Source organism: Anser anser (assembly GCF_964211835.1).
Source record: "Anser anser genome assembly, chromosome: 3".
Classification (NCBI taxonomy): domain Eukaryota; kingdom Metazoa; phylum Chordata; class Aves; order Anseriformes; family Anatidae; genus Anser; species Anser anser.
Window position 1 is genome coordinate 73,929,272 of NC_139722.1, and position 23,518 is coordinate 73,952,789.

Sequence of the window (23,518 nt, forward strand, 5' to 3'; positions counted from 1 at the left end):
ATTGGTAGTTAATTTCCAGACTTAACTGAAAATCAAACAAGACCACGGGGTTCTAAAGGGGATTGCAGTAGAGAACCTGTCCTAAAAAGCAAATAAATGAATAAATAAAAAAGAATTATGTGAAAGATCAATTGGGTGGAATGGCTTTCTACCACCTTGCTCAAAGTCATGACCATAGATCCAAAGAGCTGCCACATTAATGATGTAAAGATATTTATGTCCCACTGCAGAGCTGGGACTTTCATTAACAGCCTCAGGGGAAGAAACACACAGGAGGCTCCAAACAAATCCTTCTGGGTCTTCTTGATGGACAGCATCAGCATCTGTAAACGTCCAAACAATTGGACACATTCTTTTAACGGGGCTCTATTCACATTTCCTTCTTTCAGCAGTAGCTGTTGAGTAGCATCTTTTTAGGAGCTACTCACAGAAGGAACAACTCCAGTAACATCTGCCAATAAAGCCAGTTCTCAGGAGAAAGATCTCCTGAAAGGAGTCAGGAAAGGTGATGGTCGATGCATGGAAGTTAGACAGAATAACTATACTGAGCCCTATTTAATTAGATGATTGCAGTGTTAAGATAGCAATGCAACAGCTGATCCCAATAGGTCAGCAGTGTAAAGATGTTAAAGAAGAAGAGGGGGGTTAACTTGGGTGTTGAAATTGTTTAAAAGGCTGCATGGTCAGTGTAGGCAAATGCTAGTGATATGTGAGAATTTCAAAGTCAGTTTATGCCTGAAATGTCACAGCAGATGATGCAGCTAATTTGCATGGGAAAGAATAGCAGTAGAGGCAAAAAAAGGGATTCCTTACTAATAAAAGAGAATTATAGTCCCAGGGGTTTGTCCTCTGCAAGATCTAGCCCTATGAAAGGCTTTCATGTGGAAGGTCGGGAGTGAGAAGGAACTTTTCATATAGACTTTTCTTCTACAGTTTACATCCAAAGCAAACTTTCTTCCATGAAGATGATGATTATTGAATCCCTTTTTTAAGAATTCATTTATATGTCTTCCTGGGAGACTACAGAATCAATGGGGAGTGAGGAAAAGGGCTTCTCTTTTATTCTTCTCCTCAGTATTAAGGTTCCAGGGTTCCTAGAATTTACTACTTCAGGGAACAAGACAGGAATGAGAATCAAAGTCATGCCTCCTTGGTAATAACAAAAAGCCGTAATGACAGGCCTATCAATACGGTAACATTTTTTAATATTATAATAGAAAATTGGAATTTGTGCTGTGCTAGAGCAGCTTTGAGCATATTAAAAATGGTACAATTATCTTAATGAAAGAAACAGAAAAAGTGAACTATTGGGAACTTAAGCTCTCAGTGAAGCAAAACAAAATACTATCTCCATATTCATAAAACCATACAATAATATCCTAAAATAATGAAATAGTACTTACAAAAGAAATAATGTAAGAAAATAAATATTGTAGACCTGAGGAGAAACTTCTTTTTACCGAGATAATTCTGTCAAGCAGGTGGCTCTGCAAGTGGCTGAGTATCATCCTACCTTAGCAAAATTCTTCGTGGAAAACAAACAAACAAATAAGATTGCTTTAGAACAGCTTTGCAAGCAATGAATATTTCTTTTCAAGTTTAAGTTCATGTGAGACAATTGGGAAAGGAAAAACAAAAGACTGCATTACTAATGCCTGTACTTAAAATCTAGAGGAGACCCTTGCAACTCACATGCTTGATCATGTGCAGCTTGACTTTCTTTGGCTCAAGGAAAGAAGTGGTAGACTCTAGATGGAACACTCTGTACTACAGAATAAAGGCAGAGAACAAAGCAGGACGGTTTGAGTTAGAATACTCCGGAAAAGAGACTGTGGCAGTTTCAGTGGCTGTTTCTTCATCCTCCATTTCTAAAACCGCAGTTTTATTGATCAGCAGCCTTCCCACAGTTCATACCTGCAGTAGTACCTTGGGTATGGACACGGTTATCTTTATCCTCTCACCTAACATAGAACACTCAGCTGGTAGCTGCAGAGATCGTCGAGCTGTTTGTTTGCTGAAAAGATCCTAACTGATCTGGAAAAAGTAGGATGCTGTCCTCTGTTCTCAACATGTGAAGGTGCCAAGGCTCCAATACACTGTGTATTAAAGTCATACTGTAAACAAAGAGTGCTAGTCCTTGAAATCAGCAAAATACCAGTGTGTGCTGAGCTGCAAACTAATGAGTGTCTATTAAACTGTAGAATTTAGTATGTAATGCCAGAATCTCGCATGGAAAGGGAAAGTCATGAAAATAAGCTGATAAACTGTCAAAAAGCTTTTTGCTTAAAACATATTCAGATACTGTAAATGCCTTGTGTAACCATATTTTTGCATGCATTAGTATTTGTTTTACTGGGGAACACTAGGGCATACATTTCTATTCCCTGACGTTTGCTAATATCTAAGTAATTGATACTAATCAGTATTAATGCCTGCTTATTAGAAATCACAAGCTAAATAACACCATTATGCCATATAGACAACAGCCCACATGATTACAGAGAGACATTTAGCACTTCGGAAAAAAAATACATTTTTTTCTGTAAACTTTCTAATCATTGCTTAATGAGAAATAGCTTATTCTGAATTATGAAGCACACAACTTCATAATTACTTAAACACATCTATTGTGACAAACTGGTAAAACATTTGCCGAAAATCTGCACACTATGGGGTAAAGAGAACAGTGAGAGTATAAGAAAGCAAGTAAATATTTTAGGACTGGGCAGGTTAAAGTGGGAAGAGGGACATGAGATAATGAAAATAATCAGCTGAGGCAGGTCTGGGAAATACGCATTCAGTGCTTAGCAGGAGAATTTTTAAGAGCTAATTCTACTGAACTGGACTAGACCAAAGGGCCCCTGGTATAGCCTCATCTTAATCTCTTTCTATCTCTTAGATTTAGGCATTTACTTGAAAAAAAAAAAAAAAAAGAGCACTTGTTAGCTTTCTAAAACCTCTTAACTCCCATTTTGACTTGCAAGGCCTGGCGATTGAGGTCTGATGAATATTTCTTGATACACATGCCCATGTTTATTTTGAAATAAACTGCAGTGTTTGGTTTAAGAAATAACATGGTTTTGGTTTTTTTGATTGATTTTTGATTTTGATTGATTGAAAAGGGAACAAGCACTGAAGTTACTTTGGAAGATTTTAATGGCAGCGAAAGTGAATAATGCATTCTGTAAATGAATACCAACATAAAATACTTTAGATGTTTTTAATTAGCAAAGGGTATATTTTCAGAATGATCGCTATACGCCATATAAGTGTCTTGATGTAAGCAGAATCTACTTTGACCTTAAGAAATGCTGCAGCACATATTTATTTATTTATTTATGCTTGGGTTTAATAAAGAAGGGCCTACATGGGATCACACAGGAACACAAATTAGTTTTCTGTCTTCAACCTTCCCTACCACTTTTAATACAAGGCTTAGTTTGGTCTTCCCAGCAGATCCTGAGCTTTACTATTTTGCTCTGAGGATTCAAATTTTGACAATACTGTCTTAAGCACTAGTCTATACAGAAAAGAATCTACCAAATAAAACAATAGCAAGTAAAATTCCACATGGTACTTGATATTCAAGCTCCTACACATTTCCAGTTTAGTTCAACCATCTCAAAAGTGATGCGAGGAACAACTAGACAATACTTTCTTATACTGGAAGAAGACTATCCACTTAACACATGGCAGCAATGGATGTGCTCCTGTTAAATCCTATTGATTTAACATCACATCCAAGGGATTTAACATCAAAACCAAGTATAAATTAATTTCTAAGTGTATGTTTCTTTCGTTGATATGCTTAACTGTCCAAGTGTAGCAGCGAGATTTAAAAAGTACGATATTTTCCTTTCTGCAGAGATGCACCCAACAGGGACAGTACCTCGTGTTCAGTGACTAGGTGAAGGCTTAAAAAATAAAAACAAAACAAATGTTGAGAAGGAATGAGCAGGATTTTTCAACTGTTTCCAAAATCACACTTGAATATATTGACATGAAGTTTCCTGTCTACTAACCTGAAGATAAATAACAAAATTGTCACAAGAAATGATATGCCTTTGTCTGAAAAAAATGACATCCAGATAAGACCTATGGTATGTATATTGCCTCAAAACGTGCTTTTGCAATAGCGCTCAGAGTTAACCAGATTATTTTATAGGTTCTTCAAAGGTTTCCTACAGTCTGTATGTTCTTCATACTTTTTCCTGTCAATGAACTGAGGAAAATAAGATACCCAAAATTCCAAAACAGCATCTTGAGAAGTTATAGATGTATAATAGTGTAAATGATGAAAATATTCTGCCAACATGGAACTGAGATAATGTTTGCCTGAAATTAACAAGTTACATGAATTAGTTACTAACCAAAAAGCAATACATCAATACATGTAAGACAGGAAATTGTATGAGCAATTTAAGAGTTTCTTCAGGTGGAGGGCAGTCAAATTATGGAGCAAGCAATTTAGCTGACATTTATTAGTTCAGGAAAGAGTTAGCAAACATGCAGCAACAAATTATACCTTGTTTGTTTTTAATAGAGACATACAGATCTCATCTATATTTCATAAATTTCACTATTTTCTAAAATAGTCTTTTCCTGGCATTTACAAAGTCTGTGTTCTTATGCATTAGAAATTTGCAGCAAAACATACTAAAATATCATTAACTCGTAGTACCCTAAAATAGAAGTGTTTTTTTTTTTTTTTTTTCCCAGAAATTGTCAACTGATTTGGAGTCTTATTTGGAAAAAAAATGACCTTTCAAGCTAATCATGCACACATTTTTGCCTGATTAATTCTATTTAAAGCTATTTAAAATTCATTAAATTAAAAATTATTTTTAATTTTATGCTTGCAGTTAGGAGGCAAAATATACTATCAGCTATTACACATTTCACATTGCAAAGGCAACGCATTCTTATCAATAACAATGGGATAAATCATAGCACGGTTTTGTTTGTTTTTTTCTCTCTGCACGTCTAGCAGGTAAATTTCTTAGAGGTTCCTAGTCTTCACAAGGCATGAGACCGGGACGTGCCAGTGTGCCATGCTGCCTTTCTGCAGCTGTTCCAATACGACAGAATTATGAGATGCCTGCTGGCTCAGGAATTAAGGACTTGGATTTCCAGATATTCCTCAATTGTTCTGTATCTTATTCTGAACAACTGCTCTCTTCTGCTAAAGCCATTTTTCAAAGAAATATCTGGGCAAATATTGCTGCTCGCAGATAATTTCATGTTAGTTAAGTCAGAAGAATACAGAAATCTTGTCCATTTAGATACTTAGCTATCTGACAAACCTTAGAATAATACAACGCGTTACATTCTGAGGTTTGATTTCATGTCGTCTTCTCTTGAAAACCATTAGTAATTGAAAATCAGCATAAAAGAGAATGTTGGGGAAATGATTGCTTCCAATTTCAAGCAATGCAACTCCTGCATAAAAGCTTTGTTTGTCCTGCTCACAAAGAATTTGAACACCATTAGTTTCTGAAACATGAAAAGAATCCAAATTGAAACAACTAAGCTTGATTTTATTAGAACCTGTTCTACATTGGAAGCCTTAAAACAAAAATGGTACATTTTATGAATAATAATAAGAAATGTCCTACTTTTTTTTTTTTTAACCTTATGTTAATACTTCCATGAAGACTACACAAAAACAGTTACCCTAAGGAATGCTGACTGAAAACTGTTCCGAATCCATATTTTTTGGTTTGGCAAAAGGGTCTTTTATGTCAGACTTGCCAATAAACTTAGAGTATCACTTTTCTTGCATTTTTGCTTAAACATGCTCATTATTATTGTTTACTCTCTCCTTCAGCTTCTGCAAGTGTCAAGCCCAGTTCATTCATTAACAGACAGCAATTTCTACCCTGCTTATTTTCTTTTTTCTATAGTCACTGTGATTCCAAGTGATTCAACATGTCATCCAGATGCCTCCCCATAGATTATAGCTTTTTCCCAATTGTACACAAACTCTATAGCAAAGTACAGGAACATGTTCAATCAAAAATTATTCAAAATTTGAAAAATACGTAAGAGTTAAGATAAACACTGAATAAAAACCTCACTAAACATTAGTAACTTGCAATGCAAATTCCCTGCTCAAATCTTTCAAATACCTACAATAGGACAAATGAAACAGTTGCTTTGGGAGCAACTGGGAGGAACTTACTACTGGGAGCTAGAAAAGCAATGAAGTCTTCCATATATTGTACAATCAACAGGTGCAGGCTACACAGGATGTAAAACCTGCTCATGATAATGAAGCTTATTAAATTGCCTTGAAACCCAAAACCAAAATGAACTACACACTACGGTGCTCAGAAAACTATGTCCTATATGCTATCTAGAAACAGACATGCATCATTTTGAAAGAATGGCATCCTCTAAAGAAAACTTTAAATGAAAGTTACCACCACTTACGTGAAATTATGTGAAATTGAAACCAATTACATTTGCAGTTGCAATTAAATCACTATCATACAATTATGACTCAGTATATTTTTCTACAACATTTTATAATAGCATATAATAGCATTTTATAATAGCATATTTTCAGATATTTTCTTATTATTGTATAAGTAACAAACTGACAGTTATTCCTCTGTGCAAGCCTTTCGTATTCATGAGTTAGGGCAGGCGGGAAATACTGAACTGAGATGAGTACAATGAACTATAAAAGATGACAGTCCAAATGTAACTTTGAATTCTAAAACTAACAAGAGTGGTTTTTTATTTTTTGAAAAGGCAGTAAAAGGTGTTTGGCTTTTTAAGGGTCAGATTTTTAGTTGTTCAGCTTTTATAATCATATTCAGTTTCACAAATGCAGCTCATGCTGTTTTGAAATAGGTCACACCCATGTAAAAAATTCCAGCAGCTTTTACATTTTACATGCAGTTGTTTAAAACTTTATTTAGGAAATCCCTTTCTAAAACCAGTAACTGAACATTTAATCAGTCATCTAACCACTCCCTACAATAAATATCATCTGGAACATTAGTCTAAGCCTTATATATTTTGCAGACCTGTTTTTCCTCATTTTCCAATATGAGAGAAGTTTGCAGAACTTCCATTCAAAAATCAAATTATTGTTAACATATTATTTATATCATATGTGTCTGGCAGAAGAGTCAAAAGATATGGAAACAAAGTCTGCCATCAGACATTAAAATGCCCATCTTCGTTAATACTGATTACATCAAAGCGCTGGAGGAGGCTTAGGGCACAGCAGTATAGTAACCACAGGAAAGAGTGAATGTACAGATTCTACTGATACACACACAATTAACACCTACCACAACTAAATTACAGTATGAGGGAGAAAAGAGATATAGTACTGCATTCCTAAGTACAGACTGATTTATTATTTCATTTTCTTTAGAAGCTGGTAAATGTTGATTCAACACGTCTTGAATACAAGTGAAAGACAAAACCATTGAAACATATAGCAAAAGACCAAACCTGTCTTGAAGATTACCTTTTACTATAGAATATATTGTATTAAAATTATCTGTCTTCAAAACTGTCCATAAACTTTTGAGAAAAGTAAGTTTGAAGATGGCAAGCAGTGCCTCTTCGCACAAGCAGCTCTCGCTAAGGAATGGCTGCATCTGTGAGTTGCACTGCCCAGTATGAGCAAGCCTGCAGAGCAAAATAACTGATTGTGAGGATCCAACATCCATAAAATGGGCATTGCAGACAGGTGTCTATTTCTAGCTAGCTTCAGTCAGAGACATGGACTGAATGCTAGCAACAGCTAGAGTTCATCTCCTTTTTCAAACATATATATATATATCTGTTTTCATTCATTCCAAGACTGCACTGCACATCAAATAAAAACAAGTGCACACCTTATCCAAGCTAAAATACTATTGTCATGAACCTTCTGCCTATAGTATCCTGATCTACGTAGGCTGATAGTTGGAAGAAACCTTATTTCTGTGTCCACTGTCACTTTATACCCAATTTGTATACTCTACTAATCTAGTGGAGTGTTCTGGCTCTGAAATTCACAGAACATGGACTACTAGCTCTTTACATTCCTTTCCCAACTATCCTGAGCGACCAATGTCAGCATCAGCAGGACAGCCCTGAGAGACAGCAGGAAATCAGCAGTGTTCCACTGTGGTGCCGAGTAGCTAGAGATGCAAATGAAATTTTTGGTATGGTGATTGATTGCTCTATACCAAACTGAATCAGGGGGTCCAATGAGTTCGAGCTCCTTCTTCATGAAATTCAATTACCTTTGTGATCCATTTCTTTCAATCTCCAAAATATCCTAATCATAGAGATGAATCAAAATCCAGTTAAAAGAGGACTTTGGTAATTAGCTCTGTGGAAAGTATGGAAGTCAAGGGCATAGAAAGTTTCCACTCTTAGCAGTGTCATCTGGCCAGCTTTACTGCCTAAAGCAGCCATCTTAACGTATATGGTCATCGATGATGTATGCTTTTGCTTTCCTGTTTTATTTTTTTTTGAAACTAATTGATGAAAATAAACCAAGATTAAGCTTTAGGCACAATCCCCCAGAGATAATGCATGACAAAATACAAATCTTCTCATAAAACCACAAGGGAACTCCCCTGGAGGCAGGAGGGAAGAACGTAGCACCTCAGTTCTTCTGCAGAACATTCAGTTTAAAATATTAACATGGTTTTACATGCAGTATTTGGACTATTTTTCTCCTCATTAAAGTGTAATAAATTGCAGAAGAGTTGAAGTACAGAATAAACAGAAATGTTATAGCCCACAATTCCAAATGGAAGTTTGACAAAAAAGAATACAAGTACCTAGATATTCATTCAACCCCAGGTAGGAAGTCCCCAAAAGCCTGGTCACTCAGACCTCAGATCATCAGTCTGAGTACTTTTTCCTAACACAATCAATATATCTTAACTACATAAGAAACAGCCCTTACAATAACGCCGTCGTAAGACCTGTTTTGTGACAATGGTAATAAAGGCATAATGATAGACTAACATACAAAAGCAGCACCACTGGCAGATTGCGCTGTACATGTTAATTTGGGATCATAACAACAGGCTGCTGTGCTTCTTGCAGCTCAAACATTGCAGGATGAAATGCTGGAAGTGAATCAATATACACTGATATAATCAAATTACATGAATGTAACTTACTATTACAATGAAAAAAATAAAAACTTCACCTGACAAACAAATTAACAGCTTGACATAACTAAATAGGTCATTTCTTTAAGTTCCACTTTAGGCAAGAAAATGGAAGTTGTCTTCTTCAAAGCAACAAAGTTACAGTCCTGTGGGGATTTCTATGTTGTATGTACATTAAAACAAATATTCAAGGCAATTCCCTATAGGGTAACGAAGTCAGGACACAACACGCAGTTCTTCAGCCACAAGACCTCGCATGCTGTTCCTGGTAGGCACCTTTTGAAATGTCAGCACGCCAACACCATTTCAGAAAGGACTGAACAAAGCTACCATAAAATGATTTTGAAGTGGCCAGTGAAAAAACAAGCCCCAAAAGCAAACCTCATTTCTCACATTTTAGGAAAGGTCATTTCTCTCTCATATCCTCTCTTTTCTAAACTCCAGTGAGAGTGTTCTCATATAAGCATGTCCTGCTTTCAGCTGGGATAAAGTTAATTTTCTTCCCAGTAGCTGGTATGGTACTGTGTTTGGGGTTTTTGATGAAAATAGTGGTGATAACACCACCAGACTGGAGGTGTACAAGGATCTGGGAGGGGGCACAGCCAGGACAGCTGGCTCAGACTGGCCAGAGGGGTGTCCCATGCCACAGGGGACTGTTCTCAGCAATAAATTTGCTTAGGGTCCGGCTGGGCATCAGCCAGAGGGTGGTGAGCAGGTGCACTGTGCACCACTTGTTTTGTATATTCCTTTTTTTTTTTTTTCTTTTTCCCAATTCCTATTCTGTCCTATTGTGCTGTCTTTATCTCAGCCCGCTTCTCGCGCCCATCCCGCTGTGGGGGAGTGAGCGAAGGGCTGTGCAGTGCTGAGTTGCCTGCAGAGTTAAACCACAGCAAAGCATCACTAGTATACCCCAGTAGTGACTGATAGTCTCTGGTACGGTACAACTTTAAAACCGCGGATGCTGGCCTTACTGTAAGCTACTGTATGTCCTGCAGGGCTATTACTGCTCTCTGCTGCTAGAAAAGCTCAGTTTTTAGCTTTAACTATAAATACACAATACAGTGGACTAATTTACCTTACAGTGGTGGTAGCATCTCTCCTAGCATACTGAAACAGCAGAACACAGGGAAGTTTTCATAAACACGAAGTGAACTCCCTCTCAAGTTGCATATTTCATTTATTTATCGATAGCATTTTTTTCCAATATTTTCTGTAGCCCAAAGGCACCTTGCAAAGCCAATCCTTCTTTTTAATAGAAAAATAATGTTTCCAAGAGATTTGAATTATGTCAGGAGATAAGTAATTCACAGACTACTTTACAACTGACACAGATACACTAAGAGAGACGCGAGGAGATTAAATCCAGTGGCTACTTGAGGTATGAACCCATTCTGTGTCAATCTTCCTCCATTTGTTTCTGGAGACTGACACCATGCAGTGCTCACCAGTCAGAAAGGCATCAATCCTTCTGAGAAAGAGGAGAGTGAACTTTCCTTTGCATTCACTTAAATAGATGAGATCAGCAATGAATTCTATCAGAAATGAACACTTCTGGGGATGCTGCTTTTATTACCTCTGCAGTGATAAAGGATGGTATATACTGAATAGTCTTCTGAAAAATCAAGCTCACAAATCATTGCAGGCACGTAGTGTAGGTACTAATACAGTAATGTGGTACAGCATCCAGTTTTTCCACTCTTTTGAAATGCAAATTAGCACTATAGTTCTAATTCCTAATAAGTCTAAGTGCCTACCTGGCTCAATAGTGCTCATATGGCCAACATTTCTGGTTGTAAATCTCTCTCACCAACCAATGTTTGCCAGTTCAACTTCATCAAACATTGTTTTCTATCAGGGTTTTAGAATTGCATTCAGTTATGCACTGCATAATTCTTCAGTTGCCTTGCTGGATTATACAACAGTAATTACCATTATTTACCCTCATTATAAATAGTAACACTGAGTATTCTGAGCAAGTTTAGGTTTAGTTTGTCATTTAAATTTGTTCTAGGTGATGCATTCACAGCCTAGCTCAAGTCAAGTAAAGGAGCTAGAGCATTTCCTAAACCAGTTTCCCAGAAAACACACTTGCATGGATTACTGCTTTTCAGAGTTTTTTTTAAATTTGTTTTCCCTATTCTTTAAAGTTACTTTAACACACCGAAAATTTCCAATTTCACTACTTAGTATAATTTTTTAAAATGTTGGCTTTAAACATGATTACCAGTAGTTGCTGTCAGTTCATACGCTTTCACAACCCACTTCCTTGGGTTTTCTTGATTTTGCAGTCATCTCTAATATATCATAATCTTCCATCTTAACTCTTCCATCTTAACTCTGGCTTTCCTGCCTAGTAGGACAATCTCAGCTATTTCATGAACCCTGCTGTACCATAGATTTTTCTGTTGTTGATCACCTAATCTCCCTCACATTTAATAAATGCCATATAATCAATCATAACCCTCTCTGTCAAACATTTCAGGTCTACCCGAACCCTTTTTTATCTGAAATTTCCTTCCAGCCTTCTGATACTCAGTCCTGGAGTGTTTACATCAGCATGGCATATATCTCTGTGTATCCATTCTTCACCCCCATTATTCTGCTGGTTTTCTGCATCACTTCTTCTCTTTTTGTGCTTGTCAGAGTGGAATGTATTGTTAATCTTCTTAGCACAAAATAAATAAATAAATAAATAAATAAATAGTTTTGATTGAGGAAAAGAGGAAACTAAGACAAGTTTGCATTAGCCCAGAAACACAAATTGTGTAAGATATTACAATAAAAAAAAATCCAGTATTACAAGTGTGAGCATCTGAATACTCTCAGAAGAAATGCACTACAGTTTTCACAGTTAATAAAGAAAAAAGGAACACTTCACAAAGAATAAGATTTCCAATGATATATATCCAATTGGCCATTTTAGTTTACTTATTGTTCTTTATTGTCATTAAGACATTTTTACTGTAAAATTCTGACAGTAATAACATTGAAACGTTTTAAAATTGGATTGATTTTTTCTCTCCTGAAGCTCAGACACTTTAAATTACATATGTTTAAGCTGTAGTAATAAACACGCTGCTATAATAGAGATGGTAAACAAAGACCCAAAATCACTGTCTAGGGTAGTGAAAATAATGCAGGCATAAAGGTTATCTGATGATAAGTGAAAAAGAAAACAGCTATTTTTTTTGTACTTAAATATACTTGCATACATTTATCAGTTTTGTACTGACATTATGCCGCGTACTGTGAAAGAAAAATGAACAGACTGATATGTTAAAGACGCTAAGGCGATACAGTAAAAATATTTTATTGGATAATTTGGGGTAAGCTGTATAAGAAACAAATCAAAAAGTCAGAGCTTTGGTATATCATGCATACCAAATATATGACAATAAAACTTTTATATGTTTCCATCATGCTGTTTTATGTCAAATAGTTAATAGGGAAAAACTGTACTAGAAACATTTTTGAAGTTTAAAGATGTTTCCTTATTGGTATCTTTTTTTTTAACATCACATCTGCAGTATCATGTAGACATCTCTTCATGAAACATATAACCTCATCAACCAAAAAACTGCCAACACTTACATGCCCTTTCAGAACTACCCAAAATCAGGTGATAACCTTTTAAACATTATCATGGATACATATATAAACCGATACGCTGATATGCATGAAGTCCATTATTTCACAAGAGCAGCTGCCTGTTTTCCTGACATGAACAGAGCTGTCTGAAACGAGACAATCGCACAAGACACACACCAAACTACCTGCAGAATATCCTGGAGCTCTATAGCCTCCTGCAGATCTGTCAGCTTCTTGTTTACAAGAAGATCAGAAAACAAGGAGGTCAACAGTTAGTACAGAAACACATCATCCAATATGAGTCAGAAACTGAAATGTCAGCTCATTAGCAGATCCGCAAGACAACTTTTCTCATTCTCTTCCCCCCTTTTATTTCTAGACTAGGAATGGGGAACAAAATATTATAAAGAATAATTAGTTTTGTAAGCTGGTTTAACACCTCAATGGTCAACAGATGTTGGATGGAAACAAGATTTGAAAGAACTGGAATTGATTGGGAGAGGCAAAAATGGAAACAGGAAAAATTATTTGAACCATGAGAAACTAATGAGAACAAAACCAGGAGAAATGAGGAAAACACCGATCAATTCATTCTGGGACAGCACTGGAAATTGGACTGAGCAGGAATGGGAATCACATTTGTACTTTTACAGCTGAATGTACAGCATTTTACACTAGTTGAGGAGTCTCCCCATTACAGTAAGGATTTTGGCTGGGGGGAGAAGGAGAGAGTGAATATGCTGTCTCCAGCAAAGTCAACGGTAGAACTTTCACCAAATCAATGGAGCCAATGTTTTATGTGATAAAAAGAAATAACAACCTGCACTGGATATGAAGAAAGTGAAAATTATTTCATTTCTGAGACAGGTAACCCTGGTGCTTTTTATTTAGTCTAATTGAGAAAAGAAAATTGTGTTCTATTGTTCTGCTCATAACTGATTTTTTTTTTAAACAGTTGACATTCATTTCTTCAATAGGCTTTAAAAGTTCATAAGAAAGCTTATATAAATTGTAAATTTATGTAGAGTTACTCTAATCAAATAATATGTAAGAAATTATATACCTTCTTTAGCTTCAATAACTTATAAAGTAATTGCCTTTTTTCTCTTCAAACCTGCCTCAGTATTATTTTTTTTTCAGAATGACCAATGTTATTTACTTTAATAGGACATTTGGGGTCATAATGCAACAAAACTTTTCTGCCTTGCCTTTTTTTTTTTTTAAAAATCAAAGTCACTCCTAGTAGAAAGAATGAGAAGATTCACCCATGATGGAAACTCTAATCAGCTATGACACATTTAAACATTTAAGTTTCCCTCCTACATTTTCAATTAAAATGAGTGAGAAAGCTTGAAAATCAAAAAAAAAAGGAAAAAAGAACCTTTCACTAAACAGCTGTGTGACCTTGATAATTACAAATATGAATTTATTACAGATGACATTTGAGACATCAGAGCTGTAAGAACTGAACTAAAATTAAGACTAAAGCAAAGAAATTATAACAACAAGGGACTAGTTTCGTTTCCACCTCTCTATTGAGGAAACATATTTCTATTTGTACGTTACCTACTATTTTAAAAGGTATTTCCAACACTGAAGTCTCCATCTGTTCCTTTCTTTATGGTTCTGTTTTCTAGACAAGTTTTTTTTTTTTTTTTTAAGTAATTCAGAGATGCTCAGTCCCAATTTCTTATTTTTTAATCCTGTATTTTTACTGTGTAGTGTTAAAAAAATCCCATTTTTGCCTGTTTTTAAACACAATTCAAGTATTTGTGAATTATTTTTCCATTTTAGTTATGAATTAGTGCATAGCCTCTTTGGGTCTTTCCTTTTAATGTGGTCTATCAGCATAATCAATAACATGCTTTTTTCTTTTGAGGAAAATGGAGGAAGAAGAAAGGAGATGTCCCTCCTACCCTTGAAGTTATTCTAATTCAACTATAGTTTTTGGAAATGATGTGTAATTTGCTAAATAGTTTTTCAACAAAGTAGTTTGGAAAGTTGATGAAATAAAAAAGTGGGTTGACCTTTCTTTTACTGTCATGATTTACAAACTCATAAAAGTTATTACTCACTGTCATCACTCCAATAATTCCAGCTTCCTGAAGTTTTTATTTCTCAAAATTTTTACTCCTGCAATCTAAAGCAGGATCAGAAGCAGAAAATACACAGCACTGTAACTATACAAGCTGTATTATAGCCATGATGAGAGAAAGATTCAACAAGTGGCTGCGTAATGTGAGTATCCGGGCAGCAAACAAAAGCACATTTGATATTAGTGCAATTTTCAAGCTAATTTCATTTTGAAACACTATATGTCTTAAGAAGAACCACAGTGGTTTGCCAGGGAAGTTTCTTATCAACATATTGTATTTGGTGCAACTGGTATTGCAGTTTCTCTATCAGTGCCACACAAAGCAACTGCTCTTTCAGAAACGGATTTCATAGAATTTACTTAATGGCCTTCATGTTCCACATTTTAACTGCCTAACAGAAATGAAATGGAAATAAATAAATAAATCTGCTGCCTGAAACCGTTCTCACATATAAGAAAATAGTAACAATCATAGACTGAATGGAAATTAATTCCTTAGACTCCCAGTGCATTGAAACTCTTAGCAAAGTAGAAAATAAAAGAAACATTCAGAAATTTGGAAGTGATTCTAAATGGGCCATGTAGTACCAGAAGTACCATGAGTTGGTAAATCTCCTGTGAGAATGATGGTACCAGCAACCTTATTCCAGGGAAGCATGAACCATGTTTAGCGGGCAACAAAGTATTCATCTAGGTACCCAAACCCAAGTAGTTCTAGAAATTGAATACAAACTTGTACAGAGCACAGTCATGAGAAAGTTTGCAAAGAAAACCCTGTCACACTTCCACTACAATCAGCAGACCAACGAAAACATATGTCAGAAGAATCCAGGAGGTACCAGCAAAGTTCAAGGCCACCCTACAGAATGGAAATGCGCTACGAGGCTCAAAGGTTATTATATTAATGCATTATTAATTTATTTATTTTATAATGCATTGTTAATTAATGCATTAAAGGTTATTATATTAATGCATTTAGAGCCTGATCTGCTGGAACAGTTACAAAGCAACGGAACCTCTTAAACAGACATGGAAAATCTGTAGACCTGAGCTGGACCTGACTTAATTTCAAAATGCACATGGCTACGTGGTATTTTCTACATTCATTAAGGGCAAGAGTAAGGTATATAAGTTATACGTGGTGCACCACAAGTCTTAGCAAAACTTACTCAACACAGAGTAAGTTTGTTCTCACATACAGTGAGTTTGCAGCTGTCAAAAGAACACAAGTGATGATTACTGTTACCTACACATTTAGCAAAGTCCGTATCACCTGGAAACATATGGCATCTCTAGATTTCCTTTTATTACTATAATATTCCTAAGAATTTTTCAGTTAGCATTTTCTGGTTTAGAACTACAAGACATCTTTCAGCTTTACAAGTAAGAACAGATCCAAAGGTCGATCAAATATTGACTGAAAATACTGATTTAAACGCACATACACAAAATCATTTTCTCTTTGAATTTCACATAGGATGACTGACTCAGACAGGATGTCTCTGAGCAAATCTCTCTAAAAAGCATTTATGTATGCAAACAGTGGCTCGACTGTATTCTGTAACCCCCAAGACTGCCTAATATAGAGGGCTTTCTCTGAATGATTCTGCATCCCAAATACAGAACTGTAGGATGTAACAAATGACACTACTTATTGTGTATTTCAAAATATCAATTCTATTCTTAGTGTTTGAGTTTACAACTAAAGTCAAGCACATTTTTTTTGCTATTTTGTGGTTTTTTTTTTTGACACATTTTACAGTTGTGTAACACTAACTTTTTCCTTTGTGCCTTCAGTAAACTGAAAAGAAAAATATAAAAAATGCAGGAAGCTCTATTATATTGAGCTGTCCTTTGAGAATAAGGCTGCCATACGTTTATGTACACAAGGCCCTTCCTAAATATGTAATAGTTCAAATACCTGTTTCTGCTAAACAAGTTGTCCACTGAGAGCAACAGTAGTAACGGAGTCATATTTTCATAAATATTTCAAGTGTGAAAGATATCAGCTGAGGTCTATTGTCACAAGGTGCTCTGCCTGGCCTTAAGTTTTTCACACAATAGCACTGGGTAGTGCTTTCAGCAGAACCAGTTGCTCTCTGTACTGACCTCTAATGCTTACCATTCAGAAATCGTTCCACTACAAAGCATACTCTTTCCAAACCGCTGTCAAACTGCAGCACGCTAACATTATTTATAGCATTATATATATAACATTATTTCCACTTCCACTCCTTTTTCTCTGCTCTGAAGAGGTGATCATCTATGTTGCCATTCCCTTTTATTCACTTTCAGCTATGCTCACCAGCTTGCATGACCTTGTCATGATTGTTTGTTTCTTAAATGTATGTATAAATAATTTCAGGAAAGCACCTATATGGACGGATGCAGTCAAAGCCAAATTCACATGAAGCCTATGATCCAAGGCTCAAGCCTGTGTTCTAGAAAAATGCTAGCCATTTCTGATTTAGAAGCCTTCTCAATGAAGTACTGTGCTAAAGCTAACAAGTCCTGCCACTAATCATATCCTTTGTCTTCTGTCTCCAAAAACTATTTTCAACGTTTACCTGACATGGTCTAAAAGTGGCACTGAATTGGGAAACAGAAGACTTAATTCTGTCTCTCCTTTGCCACTGACTTTGAATAAGCCAGCTACTGATTCCCATCACATCATTTCTCTGCCTTACTCATTTACACTATAAGCTTTGCAAAGCAGGGAAGCTCTCTTACAGACTGTTTGCAAAGAGTTTCTCCACACAAGCCAATTTTGAACTCTCCCAGAAGCGGCAAGCCTATGCTAATATATATTGGCATCTGTTTCTATTATTAATATTAGTAAATTTCAAATAATTTGTATGAAGCAAAATTGGGTATCAATATATATTGCATATTTTGCCTCCAGAAGGCTTGTTAACTAACTTTGCCATTCTTGGACAAGGACAATATTTTTGTAAGCAGCAGTAATCTCTCGTTACCTTTCAATGTTCCTCATACCCAGCCACCTTCTGGTTTTTCCTTTGGTGAATCTGCCATGAATGTGTTTTTCTTTTGCCCTTATGATTGACATAAAAAAAAATATCTTAGCATTGTTCTCATATACCCATGATAGTCTTCTGAAAGAATTCCTATTTTGAGTCTATATTAATTAATTACTTCTATTCATTCCAAAGTGAACTGCAATCAGCCAGGAGCTCTTCATCATTCTTCAGAATATTTAGCACCCTTAAAATGACACCATTTGCTTTGCTGTTATGAAGCAACTTATTGCTCTAACTCCTTCTTTTAAGATCCAAAGTTTTGCGTTCTCATTCTTCATCCAGTCATTACCAATCTTCTCTTAGTATGACTAACTTCTCTACTTGCTCCTCAGACACTAGCAAAGGTACTCATCTCCCCTGTACACAGTTGAATCATAGTCTACTCATCTGAAGTACCATATTAAATGTCTCCAAATATATTTCACTTCTATCCTTCCCATATTTTTAAACTGTTGTTGAAATCAAATTACTCACTTACGTAAAGATCTCAACTTGGCACTTTCTTCCTTATAATTAGTTCCCTTTAATGTCTGTCCAGCCAAGCTTCATTTCTTTTTCACGGCATTCAACTACCATGAAAGATTTTTCCTCTCTCCCCAAACAGGAACACAAACACAGCTTTCACGTTCTCAGTTATGTCTTGTATCAGCTGCCTAAGATCCTAAAGTAGCTGTCAAGCCAAATCTACTTGTTCTGTGAGCTGTGAAACCAATAACGTTTGCTATCCTGGAGTATTTCCTAGATCCCTGCCCCATACTTCTGCAATTATCTCGCATAAAAAATGCCATATAAAATGGTCTACCTAGAAATTCCAAGCTACTGTAAAATAAAATAACTGAAAAGTTCCATTTGAGTACAAATCTATGTTGTATTTTTCTTAGCCTGCATGCAAATCAGCAGGTCTAGAAAACAAGAGCTATTTAATTTTCTTGTATGTGATGTTAACTCTGAAATTACAGATGCAACATAAATGCCAGCAGTTAGTATTTCACTAGCACACATTTTACTAGCATTCAGCTGCTTATGCAAAAACCCCCAAACTGCCTTCTGTAGGAACTCAAATACTTCAAACCATCTATTGTTCTTCTTGTGTTGACAATTTCTACAGTGAATAGATACAAATACACAAATAAATGGCAGGAAAAAAAATCCAAATACAAAGCAGAGTAAAATAATTAAATATCAAGAACAAAAATGTAGTTGATACTTTGCTGATGATATTAATCATTGGGTTATTTAAGGCACTTCAATACACAAGCATGGATTATACTATCTGAAGCATTTTTTAAACTTTCTATCTGCTTTACAAACCAAAAATGAAAGCAATAATTCTAGGCCCAGTTTATTAATAAAAAGTCTTGTCTACGTGTATTAATTCTCGAAATTAAGCAAATAATCAGCAGGCCAATATATCTGAAAAGCAATTTTTAATTTACTATGGCAAAAGATTGTACATAGTAGCTGATAACAAATCTGGTTAAAAGTGAAAAGCTGGGCCCAATGTGTGTGACATAAAATGGCAGTGACACCAATAACTACAGCTTCCCAGGAAATGCCAGGTGGCTCACAATCTTCTGACAGAATAACACAGACACCTAAATCTAGCAACTGACGTCTGACTTCAACTTTTTTTTTATTCTTCTATTTTCATACATATTTTTTCCACACACAACTGAAACGTATTTCAGTTTATGCCATGAATATATGCATCAACACTATTCACGAGTGATGCATTGCAGACTGACAATTCACATTTCTTTACTTTCTTTTGTGTGCTGGAACACCCTAAAATGTTTTGCAAAGCAATAAATATGACCACAGAGAAATAGTGATAGGTCATCAATACCGTAGAGGCTTTCTTTACCCAGACTTAGCAGCAACTCTAAGTACAGCAATACTTCTGAAACATGAGTGCCAATTAATCTGAAATATTTCTGCCTGTGAGGGACCTTTTATGTAATCACCTGTACTACTAGAGACTGTATCTGTACTTTTGTTACAACTTCAGAGTTACAACTTCAGTTTCATTGTCAGTATTCGCACTCTCTTGAAAGGCCAGTTGGTTTCCCCAAATTCCCCCAATGTCTTAAACGTGTGATCTTACGCTAACTCCAGACTGAGTGTGCTCTGAAATCCACATACGCTACTCACAAGATAAACAAAAATATTGATAAAGCAACTGTGGCAGCACTGGTAACAGCAGTAAGGACAACAAGGAATAGGAAGTTGAACCTATCTTTCCATGCTTCCTAGGGCTCACCATGAATGAGCAGCTCTCTGCATTTATTGAGCAGAACAGCCAGCTAACCATCAGGAGATGAAATTCAAATACCCACTTACAGCCATTCATCCATGCTCCTTGCTGCTCTTAGCTTCACACATTTATGAATTCAGTGTTTTGGAGTATACCTCTGTGGGCTTTTTGATCTGCAACCACCCCTCCAGCAGCATGTTCACCTGCGCACGCGTGCAGCAGCGCACACAGCAGCAGCAGCCCTATAGCTATCCTCCAGGGGTCACAATTGGGTTACAAATTCTATAAAATGTGCTGACTGTGCAGCCTGGTTTGGAGCAATTTATTCACGTCCTTCTTCATTAAGATTTGAATGGAATAAGTAAGATAGAAATTGAACAGATACAGAAATTGTGGCTTGCTTCTGTAGTCAGTAAACATTTATTCACCAGGCACAGCTCGCTCTCATACTCTCTCTCATATTCTCTCTCTTCCCCTACCCTTCCTGCTTGCTGTTTTAATGCATAATTAAGAAGGTCAGAATTAATGAAACAGTGTGGAGTAAAGTTCAAGGAATCCCCAGGCACTATTTATTCTATTAGATCTCAGGCATGAATGTCAGATTGGCAGCATTAGAGGCAGAGGCAGTAGAGCTGGCAGCAGTCCAGGAGTGAAGCTACCACGGGAGGCTTACCTGCAGCGTCAAGTCGTTGCTGAGTTCCTTCCCTGCAAAAATCACCCGCAGCTGGTCAGCTGGAACCGCCAGTCGCTGTGCAACCACCTCCTTCAGCTGGAGGATGCTGGCGTCCGACCTGAGCTCCACCGGGAAGCCATGGCTGGAGTTGAACCTGACAAACACTGAAGAAAAAAAAATGAAATACCTTTTAAAGTGAGCATTTCTTACCACGTACCTGTCCTAGTGTGACTGCGAGAGGCTTATTCTTTAGCTTCAGAAAGCGTTCACAAGTTTAAAAGAAAAGCTATTAATACTGCAGCGTATCATTTTGAAAAGACAAACTGTATGGGATTTCCCATCGCAGAATACTTAGTGACCAATAAGCAAAAGCAGTGTGTTTCGCCCGGCAGAGTTATAAATTGCAGAGAACAGACAGAACCAAAAGAGACCCAGCTGGGCAGCAGGCCAAGCAATCACTAATTGGCACAACAGATTTTCGATTCAGCCCTACCCTTAGCAGGCATGGGGCACACACACTTTCTGTGCCCCTTGTGCTCTTCCCCACTGCATGGAATAAATATATGCAAGAAACTGAGTTTTAGAGCTATGATGCATTAAATAATACTAGGAAAAACAATTCATTGTCACACAGTAAAGCATGATTGCATAAACTGGTTTCCCATAGGTATAACTCTATGGAAGATAATGATGGAGAGAAAAATCACACGCCAGCAGAAATGTCTGGGAGCGTAGCATTACACTGTGGTGTTTTCAGAGTTCACTAAAGCATCTGCAGTACATAACTCCTGCCGGCATACACCTTCAGTGCAGAAAATCACTACTGCACTAGCCATATCATTTTTAGAGCTGCAGCAACTGGTTTATGCATCCAGAGAAGTCTGGAAAATAAACTCTTGAGCTTACTGCCATTCAGCTGGCAGAGCTGTTTTTCATAAGGATGCTGAATGTGCTCATTGGGCCCATGATCAGGAAAATGACTACAAGAGCTATGAAAGAGGAAAAGCCTCCCTACATCCATATCAATCACTGGGACTGTATGAACAGTACACCTGAACCCAGTGGACTGCTTCAACCAATAGCTCCACAGCCAGAAAGCAAAGGAATTAGGAATATATATCCCCAATTATATATATATATATCCCCAATTAGACAGTGGATACCTGAAACCTGAACTGTTTGGGTATTGACCGCAGCACCATTCTTCTTAAAGATTTATTTTCAATTCCCACTGCAATGCTTTAGCTGAAGACGTTATTCCCTGGAATTTTTGATGACTGACAGAAGCACAAATTTCACACAGTTTGAAGAAATAACAATTTTTAAACTGAAAACGTGATCTACGGTTTTTCAAACACAAAGTTGTACCTGACCACTCCAAAAGTTGTCAAGTACTTTGAGTACTTATTATAAGAGTATATTTACTATACGTAAGAATATTCACTTTTAAAGTGTATATACACTATATTTGAATATAGCTGAGAATGCTGCCGCTGTTTTGCTGAGCAATGAATGTTGTAAATATACAATTTCACATCTTTAATACAGATTTTGATATTCCTGGATAATCTTTAAGGGACAAGGCCATATACCAGTAAATATTTCCACAAAATTTTAAGTGTTGTACTTAAAAGTACTTAAAACTTAAAAGTACCCTCTTGATGTACTAAAATACAGGGCAGGATTGCATAATGCTGTGTCAGCAAAGTGCAGTGCCTATGCCCTGCGATGTGTCACAGCTTCCTGTATTACATCTTGTTACTGGTTTTGATTTCTATTTAAAGATGTTCTGGAAATAACTGAACTGTGCAACCTTTATATTCAGATCATTCAGAAAAATCTGTGGATTTTGAATTTTATTTTGATTGTGGTTTAGAGACTAAAGGATGAATTATAGGACAAAACATAGTTCCAATTACTAAACATGTCCCATCTCTTCAGGAACACTCACAATGTTCAACTATAAATAACATTGTCTTGGCTGATAGCAAAATATATAGTTAAACCAATGGGAAATATGCTTCTTTTATACGCTAAATTCTAACTATGTACATATGCATACACACATATAGATTTATATAGACATGCTCACATAAACACATAATGTGCATACATGTGCATCTGCAAGGACTTCTTAACTCTTTTTCTTTAGTCTTATGAAAGTCAGTGCTGTTGGTTTTGGAAATGAAATAAAAAGTTAGCAAATGCATTGATTCTGCAAATCAAATGTGTTGGTAAGAGGAAAGTGCTTGATAAAAGAAACGTAAACAGGCAAAGGAGCATTTAAGTGAATTTTAAAGCACTACTCATTTTCCAAAGACAACATAAATCCAAAGCACTTACTGCAAGCATAATTCATGTCCACCACCAACAGCTGCCACCCCTTCCCCCACAGAAGTGTATTTTTATTCATCACCAACAGGTACAATCTCTCAATCCCAGCGTGTACAAGGAGGTAGAAGCGTCCATCCCACAGTTGTAACATGAGCAAAGGGGAAGGGAGGGAAGCAGCATTAACATTTTGCACCCAACAACAAAGATGAGAACTATTCTCCTACAAGCCTGAAGTGCTGACTCAGAAAAATGCAGGAATGCCAAGCTTTCCTTGCTGGAAGGTTCCAGTCCACAAACAGTTAGTTACCATTACACATTAATTCTATCAAAAAGTCTGCCGTCCACCAACTCTCCATCCATCCACTCTTTTCAATGCAAAAGCACTGATGGGATCTTTGC

At 36.4% G+C, this 23,518-nt stretch overlaps 1 protein-coding gene across 3 annotated transcripts in view; it reads right to left on the reverse strand.

The window, feature by feature from the left end:
- The window catches only part of PRKN (parkin RBR E3 ubiquitin protein ligase), a 758,368-nt gene that overhangs the window by 588,307 nt on the left and 146,543 nt on the right, over nt 1–23,518 (reverse strand). For all 3 annotated transcript variants that reach the window (XM_083830275.1, XM_083830274.1, XM_083830276.1), the window contains one exon: nt 20,786–20,949. In XM_083830275.1, the coding sequence (XP_083686401.1) occupies nt 20,786–20,949 (164 nt within the window). The remainder of the gene's footprint in view (nt 1–20,785; nt 20,950–23,518) is intronic.